This window comes from Haliotis cracherodii, unplaced genomic scaffold (assembly GCF_022045235.1).
Source record: "Haliotis cracherodii isolate W230 unplaced genomic scaffold, xgHalCrac1.p SCAF_8, whole genome shotgun sequence".
In the NCBI taxonomy this organism is placed as follows: domain Eukaryota; kingdom Metazoa; phylum Mollusca; class Gastropoda; order Lepetellida; family Haliotidae; genus Haliotis; species Haliotis cracherodii.
Window position 1 is genome coordinate 33,582,181 of NW_027266341.1, and position 16,967 is coordinate 33,599,147.

General features: G+C 39.9%; 1 protein-coding gene across 7 annotated transcripts in view; it reads right to left on the bottom strand.

Annotated features, from left to right (window-relative positions):
• Positions 1 to 16,967, bottom strand: part of LOC139450011 (phospholipid-transporting ATPase IA-like) — a 125,103-nt gene that overhangs the window by 52,929 nt on the left and 55,207 nt on the right. For all 7 annotated transcript variants that reach the window (XM_071231629.1, XM_071231626.1, XM_071231627.1 and 4 more), the window contains exons 2-5: positions 11,081 to 11,201; positions 9,955 to 10,054; positions 8,917 to 9,015; positions 8,429 to 8,474 (exon numbers count right to left, since the gene is read on the bottom strand). In XM_071231629.1, coding sequence (XP_071087730.1) covers positions 8,429 to 8,474; positions 8,917 to 9,015; positions 9,955 to 10,054; positions 11,081 to 11,201 — 366 coding nt within the window. The remainder of the gene's footprint in view (positions 1 to 8,428; positions 8,475 to 8,916; positions 9,016 to 9,954; positions 10,055 to 11,080; positions 11,202 to 16,967) is intronic.

The window sequence follows — 16,967 nt, forward strand, 5'->3', positions numbered from 1 at the left end:
TAAACAGAGGACACACACAGCAATATACAGGGGAATCTGTCTAAACAGAGGACACGCACAGCAATATACAGGGGAATCTGTCTAAACAGAGGACTCACACAGCAATATACAGGGGAATCTGTCTAAACAGAGGACACACACAGCAATATACAGGGGAATCTGTCTAAACAGAGGACACACACAGCAATATACAGGGGAATCTATACAGGGGAATCTGTCTAAACAGAGGACACACACAGCAATATACAGGGGAATCTGTCTAAACAGAGGACACACACAGCAATATACAGGGGAATCTGTCTAAACAGAGGACTCACACAGCAATATACAGGGGAATCTGTCTAAACAGAGGACACACACAGCAATATACAGGGGAATCTGTCTAAACAACAGAAACTGGGACAGAAACTCTAACCATTTAGACAGTGGTCCACATAAGTACACTTAATGATAAATCAACAAAGTAATAAATTAAGGTATTGACAGAGATCCGTATTAGTCACAGTTTGGACCGATCGGGTTAGGGATGACAACCTTGAATCAGCAGTATAGTATGTTAGTGGGTGGAACGTTTTCCCCCAATATTAAAGACTATAAATTGTGCTACGTCAACAGTTCTGTAACATCAAAACTGAAGGATTTGAACAAATGAGCATAGTTCCGAAAACCGATCCTAGCATTATTGCAACTGTATGTTTATGTCATAGGGGGACTGTCTCTGTGGCCTTGTGGGTAGAGTGTCAGTCGGAAAGAAGGATGGTGCTCCCTGGGTGTGTTTTACAAAAAGACGTTAAAAGATGGTACTTGCTGTTACCCTGTCTGGCACTCGGCATTAAGGGGATAAAACAATGACTGGTTGGCTCGAGTCAGCATACTGTGTCTGAGAGGGGTATTCATGTTAAATTTCGGCATGGTGTCTCAGTAGGCAAGCACTAAATAGTGGCATTAGTCTGGACTAGTACAAGCAGCCAAAGACGTATTAGGCACATCGCTATATATGTGCAATAATCTAGAACACAACGTTAAACACCATCTTACCTCACCTGACCTATTATATCATAGGGAGAATGTGCTCCAAGGTGTGCCATTAGCTATTAGTGCCAGAAATTGTGTTATTGTCTCTGTGTAATTAGTGCAATGGTTAGATTAATACACATCATGGTTATTTCAATTAGCACAATGACTCCATTCAAACTTGATACAACTGCCCATTTATCTTGTCTCTAGTCCTCCCTTGTTTGTTTGATTGTTATATAACCACACTCAGCAACACTCCAGCTTAATGACAGGGGCCAGACAAAGAGTGATCAATAGTGTGAGCAACGATCCACGCCATCGGGTAGGGCTGGGACGAGTCCAAATAAACTACCCAGGTACCCACCTCCCTATTACCCGACCCTACCCGGGTACCCACTGAAGGTCTCAGGAGATGTCTCAAAATGTCCGATTGGGAACATTTTTAGCATAGCCCTGGCAAAATGCATGAATCAAACAATCTGGTCATTCATACGCTGAAGTTGAATTAAGTTATATCATTATTCAATCATATGAAAAATCAGAAGGAATTGGTGCACAGTCAGAAAGAAATGCGAACATTAGTGACTTGTAGTGTTACCATAGAGTTCTAGATACTTTTTGTCATTAAACAATATATCATGTGACTAACCATGGGTCCGGGTAGTCCTGTGGGTACCCGAGTCCTACACAGTACCAACCCGTCCCGGGTACCCGAGTTACCCGTCCCAGCCCTACCATCGGGCAATGAGGACACGCAATCAACAAACCCACCGAGCCTGACCACCTGATCCATTTGGTCACCTCTGACGACCAGCAAAGGTTGCTGGGAATCAATTCTAACCCGGAATCCCCACAAGGGTTGGTCAGAGGGAGGACTATGATTGCTTTAAACATCAAAGCCCTGAACTATTGTGAAGCTGACCATATGACATCTCCCAGATGAAGTCAACAACATGCCTTGATGTATCCTCACAAGACACCCACATCCTAGAACGGCAAAGTATGCATCAGGAAAGACTAATCAATTTCAACAGAATGAGAAGTGTCAATCAGCCAAATGTTTAGATTAGTAAAGAGTTTGTCAGCTTGTGGGGGCCGATAATTGACTCTCAATCTTCCTCACGCAGAGGAGTTCTCGGCAAATCAACCCCATTTTGCTCAAAGGTACTCCAATCAAAGGCCACTTTCTCTCGAAAATGTTTGTAACTACACCGCATATTCAAACACATGATTTGTAATGGAAAAGTGTTTGGGCAGTTTGCGACAGTAATGAAAGTAAATGTCCAGCTGCTTGTGAAGACGAAATTAGGAGCCCGAAGGTTGAACACATTGATTGATTGTGATGGACAGTTCCATGCCTAAATCACATCGTACGCCAACCTCACCAAGCATCCATACAGATTTATCCCTCCCATCTGGACACAAAGAATATCCCTATCAAATGTTGTGTAGTGTAAATGCTTAAAATGTATTTCGAAATATCCTTTGACCAGTCTTTATTCAAAGCAAAGACAATATTTTGCATCAATACATATTTGTTTTAAATGCCTCTCCTCAATGCTTCTTGGTAAAGTCGGTTAAACCAGCGTTTATTCTAAGATTTACGATAGTTCAAAGTAAGGCAATGTTCACTTCCTGAACATGAAGCTTTGAAGACACATAGCTGTGAAATTGCCTTTTGCAATTCTGGATTTTTTAACGTCTTAATTTCTTTACGGTTACAAGGCATCAAGTCAGACTCATGTGGAAACGAAGGTTGGGAGCATTTTAGGAGCATAAGTTTGTTTTGTTTGTTTGTTTGTTGTTAAACGCCGCACGCAGCAATATTCCAGCTGTCTGACTGTGGTTTGTAAATAATCGAGTCCGGACCAGGCAATCCAGTGATTGACACCATGAGCATCGATCCACCCGATCGGGATACAATGACATGCATCAACCAAGTCAGTGAGCCTGACCACTCGATCCCGTAAGTCGCCTCTTACAACAAGCACAGTCGCCTTTTACGGCAACCATGGGTTGCTGAAGACCTATTCTGACCCAGATCTTCACGGGACCAGGTGCATAAGCACCCAACTGTTTAATATTCATTGTGAAACTTTGCATATACATCACACAAGAGGCGACAGGTGTGCTTTGCATCACAGGACTTTAACACTGAGACATTTGTTCAAATGAGTAGCGTTGATTAACACTGATGCATACATTCATATGAAAGTAGTTTTCATTTCTGGAGCTATCTTCATAGGCTGGTGCCTTTTGCTTTTCAGATTATTAATTTCTTTATGTTTAGTTTCCATGGCAAAAACGTGTACTTCTAAGAACTGAGTTCAATTCTTTTTGTATTTATGGGAGTATAAATGTTAAAACTAGTGTGCACACTGTGTGAAAACTTGAATTTTGCATAAATGTCAGAGAAGTGCTGAAAAGGTTCCTTATGCAATTCATGAGATTTTGTGTTTAAAGAAAAACATTTGACTTTGTTCCATTGAAGGTAGGCCACTGCCGAACTGGTGCCTATTGCTAGTCTGGAATCTAAACTTTAAGTTCTTGCACTGCCCTGGGAGAAACTTATATTGAGGGTAGCATTGTTTCCAATGTCAAACTTATAAACCTTTCAATATATCTCTAAGAAATGTAAGATCAATATGCTTATACCTTGACATTTTGAGAACTGGAACACATATAAACATGAGTTTTGTTTCAAGAGTATAGCTCTCAAAAACATTCTGAATTGCTGGAAGAGGATTTGCACACATAACCATCATAGTTCCTTTCGATTACTCATAACTGGTAAGGTGGCTATTACTGTGTGGGCCATTTATCCAATACATTCCATCTTCATCTTCTATTGATTTAGAAAGTTTCTTACATGAAGGTCGAGTATTAAGTCCTTTTATATTTTTTTAGTCAATTTACCAAAAATATATGGCCCAAAATTCAAGGTACCGTATATCGCTGTGTGTAAGATGATCCCCCTGTACACGCCTTCAAAATCAACCCAAAATCCTATACTCCGTGTATAAGGCGACCTGGAATGAAGCACATCAAAAGTGCGCACACAAACCTTATATATGCAATAAAAATATGTTTATCTTGCGTTGTTTTTTTTCTACAATGATAGGTCGCGTGTGTAACTCCAGCACACATCGCCATTTTGTGTTTACACGGTACGACACCAAATTGGTGCCCGTAAAATAAAATTCATTTATGAAGTCATAACATATAAGAGACAATGGTGAGTAATTTAATCGCCAATTAACTATGTTGTAACTAACTAGGCTTATGTTTGCTTCACATTCAGCGTGTTTATTCCACAATCACATGTACACACCGTCTCCATCACTTGTTAATACAACTGTAAAAACAGTGGGAATTGATTTCTGCTTCACCGGTTATCACATGTTAGGTCACATGTGCAATATGCAAATGCTTACCGGTACTTCCGGCTCTCTACTCACGGATGTTGATTGTTTTACTGTGTCAGGTGGTTTGACAATCTGCATCGAGGCGAGGGTCATTTCAACTTTATTTGCAGAAATTATTAAACTTTATTCAAGGAAAAGAGATACAAATCATGTTTATGTATGGAAATAGTTATTGGAACAGTTATTTAGGACGAAATGCGAAGTTTTTTTGTCAAATGCTGGGCTGGCTATCGGACGCCGGTTGACATCGCCAGTGGAAAAAAATGTGAGATCACTCAGTGTATAAGACGACCCCCTTCTTAAACCCCTCATTTTAGGTACGAAAAACTCGCCTTATACACAGCGATATACGGTAGGTGGTCGGGGGAAAAATAAATAATAAATTTCCACTTCCAGAATAGTACTGCAAGAAATGAAGGAAAAATAAACAAGTTTTAACATGGTATGATACCAAAAGATAATTGATTAATTTCTTTTATTAGAATAAAAATTATTATACACATTATCAGTGAATAAAATTTCCCAAAATTTAATTCAGACAACCAGACTGGCAACTTTGCATAGTTAAAAGAGCAGATAGAATGTTGCCAGTCCAGAATTTTCTTGACTAATAAACAAAATTAAAAAAATAGTAAACGTAAGAAAAGTACTGTTTAATGTTAGTTATCAGATAATACCAATAAACTGGTGGATTCTCAACATAGTAACTTAACTCCTGACCAACAGGCGTACAACTTTTCAAAAATTACCATTACCATGTCTCAGACTGTCAGGCAGGCGGGTATTTTAAGCACTGATATTGTGCACCATTTTTTATGAACAGCAGTGATAAAACCTCATGGTTATGTCATTTCACCTAATAGCAAAAACATAGTTGACCAATTCTTTTGGTTCAAAAGTAGAAAAGAAAAGCAATTCTAACTTCAGTTGTAATTTTAAGTCAGTCTCGTAACCCAACTGAAAAGATAACGTCCTTGCCTTCTGCAGAGTACAGTGCAGTCCAAAATTAAGGGACTGTTTTGATATTTTTCCTGTTCTAAAAATTATTTAACTGATGCCTATTTGCAGGTAGATTTTGATTCTCTGCTAACTTACTTGTCTATCCTCTGCCTCCATTCATCACATTAAACCTCGCCACGAACAGTTGCAAGACTGCTGATGCAGTGTTAAGCAATAATCACTCACTCACTCACTCACTCACAAATCAAACACATACAGAAGTCATCTTAAACCTCGCCACGAACAGTTGCAAGACTGCTGATGCAGTGTTAAGCAATAATCACTCACTCACTCACAAATCAAACACATACAGAAGTCATCTTAAACCTCGCCACGAACAGTTGCAAGACTGCTGATGCAGTGTTTAGTAATAATCACTCACTCACTCACTCAAATCAAACACTAACAGAAGCCATTTCAGGGCGAGGACAAATCTATACTGGAGCCAGCCCACTCACATCACCCTGTCACAGGTGATGCAGGTGTAGCTGTAACAGCAGCGGCGCAGCAGATGGTGCTCCAATCAATGGGGAGGTGGAAAGTCAATTAGTTAGGTCTTCCGTCACCAAATGACAGTTGCAGTGCCAAGAACATGGAATCAATGGGACAGAATTGTGTGTGCTGTGAGTGTGGCCGATGAACAGCTCTATGTTTGTTTATTGTTTAATGCCGCACTCAGCAATATTCCAGCTATATGACGGTGGTCTGTAAATAATCGAATCTGTACCAGACAATCCAGTGATTAACATCATCGATCTTCTCATTTGGGATATGAAGATGTGCATGAACACAGTCAGCGAGTCTGACCACCAAATATCTTACAACAAGCATGGGTTGTTTAAATCAATTCTAACCTGGATCTTCACAGGATTTATCAACCAGAAGAAACAGCAGTTCAGCAAATTAGATTTCTAATTACAAGAAGACATTGCCTCAAACATGCATTATCTTAAATATAATTCAGTGCTAGTTCATGTTGTCTGACAATTCTAAAATCAAAGAATCAATTAGTGCCACAAGAGATTAAGGGGCGGTCGGGTAGCCTAGCGGTTAAAGAGTTCGCTCATCACGCCGAAGACCAGGGTTCGATTCCCGACATGGGTACAATGTGTGAAGCCCATTTCTGGTGTCCCCCGCCGTGATATTGCTGGAATATTGCTTAAAGCGGCGTAAAACCATACTCACTCACTCACTCACAAGAGATTTGGGTAGAATAACTTGTCTCTTGTTAGATGTTTGTCATTACAGCCTATTGGGGATTGGTTGGTTAAAGTGTGACCTGACACGCATCAGCCTCACAGGCCACCTGACCTCCATTTGAGTCTGTTCATGTGATATGTATGAGGTCGTACAAGATCCTGGGGATCATTTCTGACCTGGAGTGAGTGAGCATGGTTTTACACCGCTTTTAGCCATATTCTGGAAATATCATGGTGGGGGACACCAAAAATGTGTTTCACACATTGTACCCATGTGGGGAATCAAACCCGGGTCTTCAGTGTGATGAGCGAACACTTTAACCACTAAGCTACCCCACACCTCTTATTCTGACCTGGAGTCCTTACAGAGTGAAATAACTGTAATATTAATGTTTTGTTAAACACATTCACTCACTCTTCTTAATGTAGACTAATGGTCACAACAGGCGTGTCATCCTTGATTACATAGTGCATCATTAGGAGAAATACAACCTTAGCGCTAAGGTTACCTTATCTCCTTAAGTTTTAACCTTATGCCTTTACTAAGGTTGACTCCCTGTTGCATGAAACTACCTTAAGCTAAGGTAGCCATGGTACAAGGTGCCGTTGTACAAACCGATCTTAGCGCTAAAGTGATCGAAAGTCCCATACCTTATCAAAGACTTACGACAGTTATAGCGCTAAGGTAGTTTTCTACAATGACACCCAGGGTACTGTTGCACAAAACAACCTTAGGGCTACGACTGTCTAAGTCTATGTTAAGGTATGTGAGTTACGATCACCTTAGCACTAAGATCACTTTGTACAACGACACCCAGGTGAATAGTTAAGCTTGGATGCACCCAAACTTAGTGTGGCTGAGGCTGATATTTCATTGAATTTCAACATGGCTACACTATGGTTGATGTGTAAGGAAATTGAAGAGATTTGAGGTAACAGCGTGTTTTCCGAGATCACACCATGCAGCTAGAAACATTGACTGACTAGGAACTAATACTGCGACTCACATGCAAAGCCATTTTCTGTCTTGCAGACAAAGTATCAATATTAGTGATGATATTGCAGATGCAAGCAAGGGAGGTAACTCACAACCGTAACTATGGACATAATTGTTTCCCCGGCACTGGAGATTTCAACCTTAGTTAAGGTTATCGCTAAGTAACCTGTCGATATAAGGTTGTCCAAAGGTAGTTTTGTGCAACTGGCGAATTTTTTTGTTAAGTTAACCTTAACGTTAACCTTAGTCACTACATTCAACCATAGTAAAGGTTGTTTTGTACAATGGTACCCTGGAACCAATCGCCACCATAGCTTCTTTTCAGAAGTGATGTCACCATCTCGATCACTTTTATCTCTAACTTAGCACAGAATTTCTCGTGCTTATGAGAATAACATGATTCAACAGCTTCTTTTGCATTTTGTCACTCAAATCAGGCTCCAAACTTTGGTGGCGAATGGGTGCAGGGTATTCATCAAAATATAATAAAGATGTAACACTCTGAATAATTGAGGACACACAGGAAGAAGTGGGGTTTTCCAACCTTGCACATGGGTATGAAGTGTGGGTAGCAAGATACTATAACTTGCACAACTGATTATGGATAGTTGACAGTGAAGAGAACCTGTGTTGACAATTTGAAGATATCAGCCAAACTACAAGACTTTATGGCTATGATGTAATAGAGGTAGGGTATTCACAAGAATTATGATTCACAGAATAATTGAGGATGCAGGTATGTGAGAACCATGGATTTCTTGGAATAAAATAAAATACCCCAAAATACTTACCATTAACTTTTCTATTATTTACTGCATCATCTGCTCTGTGTCGTTTCTGCATATAAACAAAAAATATTGTCTTAACCGTTGAATGTATTTGAAAAACATCATAATGTGAAGTACAACAGTTTATTAAAATGAAGTTATCTTCTCACAAATTGAAGTTTATTTGAATATTTTTGAAATTCCCAAATTATGTTATATGCTTCTGTATACACCTGTATAATTTTTCTAAAACCTTAGAAATTTGAATAACATCTACAAAATGTATGTATTTGTACATTTATGTGCAGCGAAGATTTTGCAACAATTCCCAAAATGGAAGATATCAATGAAGATATATCTATACAATAAATAAAAGTATAAATACCATGGGAAATTTACATCCAAAAATGATAAACTAAATTGTTTACATTGTGAATAGACTTTGGCTAGATAAAACCATCTCTGATAAGCAAATTGACTTTCAATGAATTGCAATGAAAATGCTGACTCACAAAATCTTCAATCAGCTCCTTGATGGCTGACACCATAAGAATGAGCAGGAGAGGTAGTGCAGTTGTGTAGCGCCCCGTTGGGGAAACATTCGGGATTTGCTGCAAAACAAAATAACTGAGCTAGTGAGTGAGTATGGCTTTACTCGCACTCCAGCCCATTGGTGACTCAGCATAACACCACTGCCACAGGCTAATTTGCATACAACTGCGACAGTGAATTTCATGACAATATATATTTATACATCAAAGTGACCATATCATTAACTCTCCGTTGGGCTTCGATGACAGCACGTGGAGCCGTACAACCAATGTTGATAACTACGGGATAACTACCCAAAAAACAAGTAGATTTTCACATATTAGGATACTTTCTTAATGAACCGTAACCATTCTTTGACATTTGTTTATGAAAATGAGTGGACTTGTCAAACATGAAACGGATGAAAAGCATAATTAGTATCTTGAATGGACTGTGAAAGATGTGACGAATCGTCACATGGTGCTGGCCTGTGGCAGAGGTACTATGCTGGCTGGCTGCCAGATGCATGGAACTCTGGGTAGGAGAGTGGGCTTTACTCTATTTTTTAAAAAATATTCCTGCTGTGCCAAGGTGGAGGGACAGCAGAAATGGGATTCAAACCCGGGTTTCGGTGTGACAATCAAAGGCTTTTACCACTGGGCTACCCAACTGCATCTTAAAACTAAATGAACATGGTTATTAAACACAGACTGGTGCTCCCTGTTTTCAATTGAAGACAAGGATTGGGTGGTCAAGCTCACTGACTTGGTTGATGCATGTCATCAAATCACATGCATCGATGTTCATGATGTCAATCACTTATCCTTGTCTTATCCAGACTCGATTATATGCAGACTGAATATTTCTGGGTGCAACACCACCACCACCCCAAAAAAAACATTTCAGGTTTCCATCAAATACATTCCACCAAGTCATTTCCTTGTTTCAATAAATTAATGATTAAATTATGGGTTTGTTGTAAACTAGGTCTCAAACTGCCAGATTACTGTTGACCTTACCTGTATAAGGGCAATGAAAAGGAAGAATATATTGGCATATTTCCGGAACTGCTCGAAGAGGAACTTAGGGAGAAAGGTTAATATGTTGTACTTGGCCGTACTGAAAGAACAAAATTGCATAATTGGTGAAGTGAAATAGGGTTGAACGTTGCATTCAAGATCATTGCAGTTATATAGTGATATGCATGCACGTGTGTGTGTGGCTGCTTGTACTAGTCAGGAGTAATGCTGGCTTTATAGTGCTAGCTTACTGAGATACCATGCTGCAGTTTAACATGAATACCCCACTCAGACACAGTATACTGACTCTGTGTTGACCAGTCCTTGTTTTATCCCTTCAATGAGCGCCAGGCAGGGTAACAACAAGAAACATCTTTCTAATGTCTTTTGGTATGACGCGTCTGAGGACCAAACCTCGATTGGCATTACACGGCCAAGGATTGGACCACTGACCTGCCGCTTTCAGGGCAGACGTATTGCATAATTGACACAAGGTTGTACATTTGAATTCACATAATGAGTGGCCCTTACTAAAACAATACAAGTCTGATTCATAAACTATTACAAAGAAATAGGTAAGATACAGGAAATCTCAAATTTGAAAGTTACAGAAAACTTTGTAATAATGTAATGACTATTACAAGACAACCATGCCCCCGCCATGGCTCCTGGAATTTCGAGGCTAATTTCTAAGGTTGCTATAAATGATATGTAACAAGTTGTTAAATGACAACTTAGTCCAAATATGCGCCCACAACATTTGACACATCAAGCCAAACTTGGTGCCTTATATAAGTATCTCTTTCAGTAGAATTATATTATACACTGCAAACTGCGCTTACTCGACCTGACAGAATTTTACTAGACTCGGGCTAGTGGTGAAAGAGACTGTACTCCATCTTATCATTGTTATGGTAGAAACATGACATCATCAAAAACACAAGTCCAGCAAATTATGTTTTTTTCACATAAGCTAATAATAGTCCAATAAACAATACTAAAATCTACTGAAAGTGATCCTGAGTTACAGGGTCATGCAATAGATTCAAATCATTTTAGACAAAGACAGGTAAAAATATATTGTTGGTCGAGAGACTGACACAACTGAAGTGTCCACACAGCATACCTGATTTCATTGTGGCAGAACTTGGAGAGCTGCGGTCCATTGATCCGGATAACTCTCTGCTGGTGGTGGTCCGCCTCCTCAGTGGTCTCGGACGCCTGTGCCTCCTCCATATGCCGATAATCTGAAATACAGACACAAGATTAACTCCCTATGTTCTCAGACAACTGTATGGGCTCTGTAGTAAGACTTAAGTATCTATTCTGTGGGGATTCCGTATTAGAATAGGTCCCCAGCAACCTATGCTGGTCCACCCTGTAGGGATTCTGGGTTAGAATAGGTCCCCAGCAACCTATGCTGGTCCACCCTGTAGGGATTCTGGGTTAGAATAGGTCCCCAGCAATCTATGCTGGTCTACCTGATGGGGATCCTGTGCTAGAATAGGTCCCCGGGAACCTATGCTAGTCCACCTGATGGGGATCCTGTGCTAGAATAGGTTCCCGGCAACCTATGCTGGTCCACCCGATGGGGATTCTGTGTTAGAATAGGTCCCCAGCAACCTATGCTGGTCCACCCCATGGGGATTCTGTGTTAGAATAGGTCCCCGGCAACCTATGCTGGTCCACCCCATATGCTGGTTGTAAGAGGCAGCATAATGGATCAGGTCGTCAGGGTCAGTGACTTAGTTGATTGCATGTCATCGTATCCCAATATCATACCTCGTTTCTCACAATATTGATCACTGGACTGTCTGGTCCAGATTCGATCATATACAGGCTACTGTTAGACATCAAGTATAACGTTACACCACCAGTCATTGGTTTGTATTAACCAATCACTTGAAACAATCAGATTTCATCATTCTGATTGCCATAAATCTATGTTAAAGTATGAGATCATCTTAGCGCTAAGATAACTTTATGGAACGGGCCCTGATCCAATATAGTGCAGGATGCAATGAGTGAGTGAGTGAGTGAGTGAGTTGGGTTTAATGCCGCTTTTAACAGTATTCCAGTCATATCACGGCGTGTCAGCTTAATGTGGGAGGAAAGCCCGAAGTGATGCAGGTCTCAGATGTTTACCACTTCCGTGAAACCCACGAGCACGGGTATGGTGCTGACAAACCTAGAAACATAATCGGGGCAAACCGGGATTCGAACCCACAATCATAGGTTTCTGGCCTGCCCAAGGGACGCAACTCTGCACAGCGAATCGCGGCGCCTTAGACGACTGGGCCACCCGTGCCCCCGCAGGATGCAATGACTGGAATAAACAATGTTATCACACCTCCATGTCAGAATGGTTCACATGTTCTTAATAAAATACTTTGTATCCCGCCTGCGAGGGAAATAAATTCTGAGTGGGGGAATCAATCCTTTATACCCCCCCATGAACAATACAGGATGCATGTGGATTTCTGAGATGGAGAATAAATCCCTTATACCCGAGTTCGAAGCAAAAAAGTTAACCTCAGCTCAATCGAACATCTGTTTCTTTTCAAATTGAATTTGTTTTAATTCTTTTACAATGTCATATTAAAACTCATCGGAGGATACACTCATTGTAGCAGTATCTGACGAGTGGAATTAAACCTATCGAGGGACGCATAAAGCCACATGTACGCCTTGTGATACTGCTACAACTCATATTGATCCTGTGTGGAATGGAATAGATCCCCAGCACTTTACTGCTTGTCATAAGAGGTGACGAATTGGATCCGATTGTCAGGCTGGGTGACTTGGATGATTGTGCGACCTTGCCCATTACATGAACTGCTTCATTATTTTCAGACCACCGTGATAAAGCTGGAATATTGCTGACTGCAGACTAAAACAACACACAAGTCATAAAACGTTGCTTAATTACCCAACCTCTCCCCTTACAGATTTTATAAACCGGTACCCCTATTCTCAACACACACCTCACCCATTCACTCACTCACCCATCTCACACATCCACTAACATCACCAAACAAACTCATTGACAGTTATCAACGTCAATACATTGATTTACCAGCCCTGTATTGTGATACATACAATAAAATTACAAGTTTTACTGGTGCAAAAACATGTGAATAATAACAGAAACTGTTCGACCATCAGCTTACGCAGATTCTCTAGTATTTCATGGTTGGACATATAAAGCATAACATTCACAGTGCCCTCAACCAATATATTTCTGCCAATCTTTGATCTCTGAAATTTACTAACCAAAGTTTTAGGGTTGTGATTCACTGCAAACAAAGAATATCAACTTGTGAAACAAAAGAACTGTATTTCGATACAAATCATATCGCACCAATAGTATCGGGATACGTTTTGTATCACAACAACACCATATCATCACACCTAAACTAACCAAGTCTAGTTTGCTTTATCAAAACAGCAGAAGAGGAACGTTGTTTCGAAGAAAAAAAATATAAAATTGAAAGACATGTTTTCATTGACTAAGTGTTAGTCTCGCACTTCAGATCACAACCAGCACTCACTCCCCCTCTCAATCAGAGACAGTGAGCCGCAGTCGTGTGGCAGTAACAGTAACATGACCTTGAATAAGAACTGCTGACCAGAACAGTAATAAGTCCTCATACCAACCTCCAATCAAATAAGACAACCCCTATGAACACAACATCAACAAATGTGACCCGCCAGGAAACAGGGACCTTATGAATGCTGGGATACAACTGTGCTGTAATGTCATAAAGACGTTTGACATCAACTTTTGCCGTGAATAGCTGCAGAATTGCTGATGCAGCGTTTAGCTTACTTCCACACAAATCACCATGTATGCAGACTGTACACAAATATCTTATTTCTCTCATTAGCTCGTAATGTAATAAAACATATTTCAAACCATTTGTCTTCTTTCGATTAATCAGTCACCATATCTTAATTATTACAACATTCATTATTTCAAGACTTAAAATGAGATTTTTCAGAAAATTAGTTTGATTCCATATATCTCTGTAATACATATGAATTGTTGCTTGTGATTTGTATTTTTGTTTCTAAAATACTGTAGTTTTGAAATATAATAAGAAGTCAAAATTTGATTTCCCCCCATAAGGTTCCTTATTTCCTAGTGGGTCACATATACAGGTTTTCAAGTGCTACAACCAGTACCAGGCCAACAAACAGGCAATTTGTGAAATATCCCCCACAAGACAAATTCCTAACAACCAGCAAACACTAACATTCATTCATGCAACCTCTACTATACGTGAACCAACCACAAAGAGTGCACAAGTACCTGGATTGGTCAGGCCAAAGCCCCTTAAGTGACAAGAGCTGATATGTACTTCCTATCATGTATTGGTGAGAAGATCACACGTTGGATGGGGGAATCAATACTTGAGGCTAGCTGACTCCGGTTGGGACTACCCTCAGCTGGGAGTGCGGGGGAGAGTTGAAGCCATTCAAACAGAGTGTGCCAGGGCTTCCATGATGGACTGGCCTTGGAAGACATTGACTGCAGTAGAGGGTCATTGAACTTCACTCTCATTTCTTTGACAGTGAGTGAGTGAGTAAGTGAGTTGGGTTTAACAGTTTGTTGAACAGTATTCCAGTTTTATGTTGGCCTGTCAGCTTAATGTGGGAGGAAATTGAGCCCAAAGTGATGCAGGTCTCAGATGTTGACCATGTTGGTGACAAACCCAGAAACATAGTCAGGGCGACCTGGGATTTGGTTCCTCTCAAATAGGTTCCTGTCGAGTAGGTTCCTGTCAAATTGGTTCCAGTGGAATAGTTTCCTGTCGAATAGGTTCCTGTCAAATTTGTTCCAGTGGAATAGTTTCCTGTCGAATAGGTTCCTGTCAAATTTGTTCCAGTGGAATAGTTTCCTGTCGAATAGGTTCCTGTCAAATAGGTTCCAGTGGAATAGTTTCCTGTCGAATAGGTTCCTGTCAAATAGGTTCCAGTGGAATAGTTTCCTGTCGAATAGGTTCCTGTCAAATAGGTTCCAGTGGAATAGTTTCCTGTCAAATAAGTTCCTGTCAAGCAGTTGATTACATGAGCAACAATCTACGCTGTTAGAATATACCAACATCCAATCAGATGGACCACACATCCCTCCTACATCAGCTCTTCTGATACGACATGTACAGGCTACATGTTTGAAAACATCAGGATACTTTTTTCTTATACATGTAATGTGTATTTTGCTATCAGCAATACATGTGAGACATATTGGATCCTTTGTCCCCTGTCTAATGAAACCTTGGCTGTTTCAAATCACCCACCCAGTTTACAGTGCCTTGTGTTGAAATACATCCAACAGGCAGGGTTAAGAAGTGTGCTAGAAATTCAACAGGCTAAAGGTCAAAAGAAACCAAATCAACCAATTCAGAGACGGCCATGAACCATGTCACAAGGCCTATAAACGTTAAACATCTGTGCACATCTCATTCTTACGACACATAAATGAATCATAAAATGAATACCTACTAACTCCTAACATCATGTCAGTAACAAACACACACACGATATGAATTAAAAAGTGTCAAAAAAACTTTCCATAATCATGAGAAATCTCTACTAGAAGCTAAGACAATTCCGATCATGCCATAAGCATGTGTTTACAAATCACTACCAAATGATAATGACACTAGGTGTTCGCAAAAAGGTGAAAACATGCACAAACCCAAGTCGAAGTTGGCCCACGGTGATGCAATTCCAAGTACGGCAATGTTTGATGACTAAACCACTGACAGCTCCAAGCAGCTGTGTATGGAGTTGTTTATGCCTGGACTGGTGACAGTCAACATGTAAATGGGGACACAAAGACTGCCAGTTTCAACATACAAAGCCCAACTACAAACACAAAATGAAGACAGCTAGCCTTTCCACAGGAAAGAAGTTTTGATGAATGAAAACAAATCAATACTTTCATTTAACGCTTGTTGTTTTTCAATTTTTGTATTGTTCAATAGAATCTGAACTGTATATGATTTGGAACATTACTTAGCTTGTAAATTCTACACAAACATCTATATCAAATATGATTTAAAGATTTATAATACAGTGTGTAAATTAATTTTCAGAGCAACCAGAATTCCATGCATTTTGATGATTGCTATATATTCGCAGCTGATACGATAACCACCACAACCCAGTTTACAAGATACTTATCATACCGCCATGACAGAATGATGAGATCTGATTGGTCCACGTAATGTTGATAGAATACTGTGTAACCTGCCTTGGAGGGTAATAAATTTCTCTGCAGCGTTAAACAACACTCACTCACTCGACTTCTGAGTGAGGTTAAGCTCCCCCTACCAACACAGCATAAATTTTACTGAATTAAACATTATAGAACCCTATCGAAAAAAACATTTCAAATTAACTTATGGCCAATGAATGTATTAGAACCACACCGGAGGGATTTATCCCGGATTCCACACTAAGTACCCTTGGCAAGAAAATTGAGCCATCGATAATATCTTAAATGAACAATTATGTTGAAACAAAGTCTAAATTTACCAAAACAGACTTGTTATCGTCAGTCAAGTCAATTGCCAAAGACGGAAAGTAACTGTTTTTGTTGAGACTAAAATGTCCACAGAGTAATCCATACAGAAATGTCTCACCACTCACCCGTGGGGTGAAGTCTGTTGATTTTTTACAGAGTTGTTTGCATATTTGCTCAGAATGACTTCTCTGATATTTATCGATAATTGATGAATATTTAGTAAACGATTACCAATCTCTATCATCTGTATCCTTAGCCAGCCCTAATCAAAATATTTCAAACAATTCCTGCTAATATAAATATACAAAAAACTGTGATCCTAATCTATATGATACAACTCAGAATGGGTTTGGAATCTGTTATTGGTGACATCCTGGCGTGATTGAACATTGATGGACAGCTGGCACAGTCTGTGTGCAAAACAAAGTGTGGTTACATCGATGTCTGTTATCATTGGCGCAGCTTTGAAGATGTTGTAGAT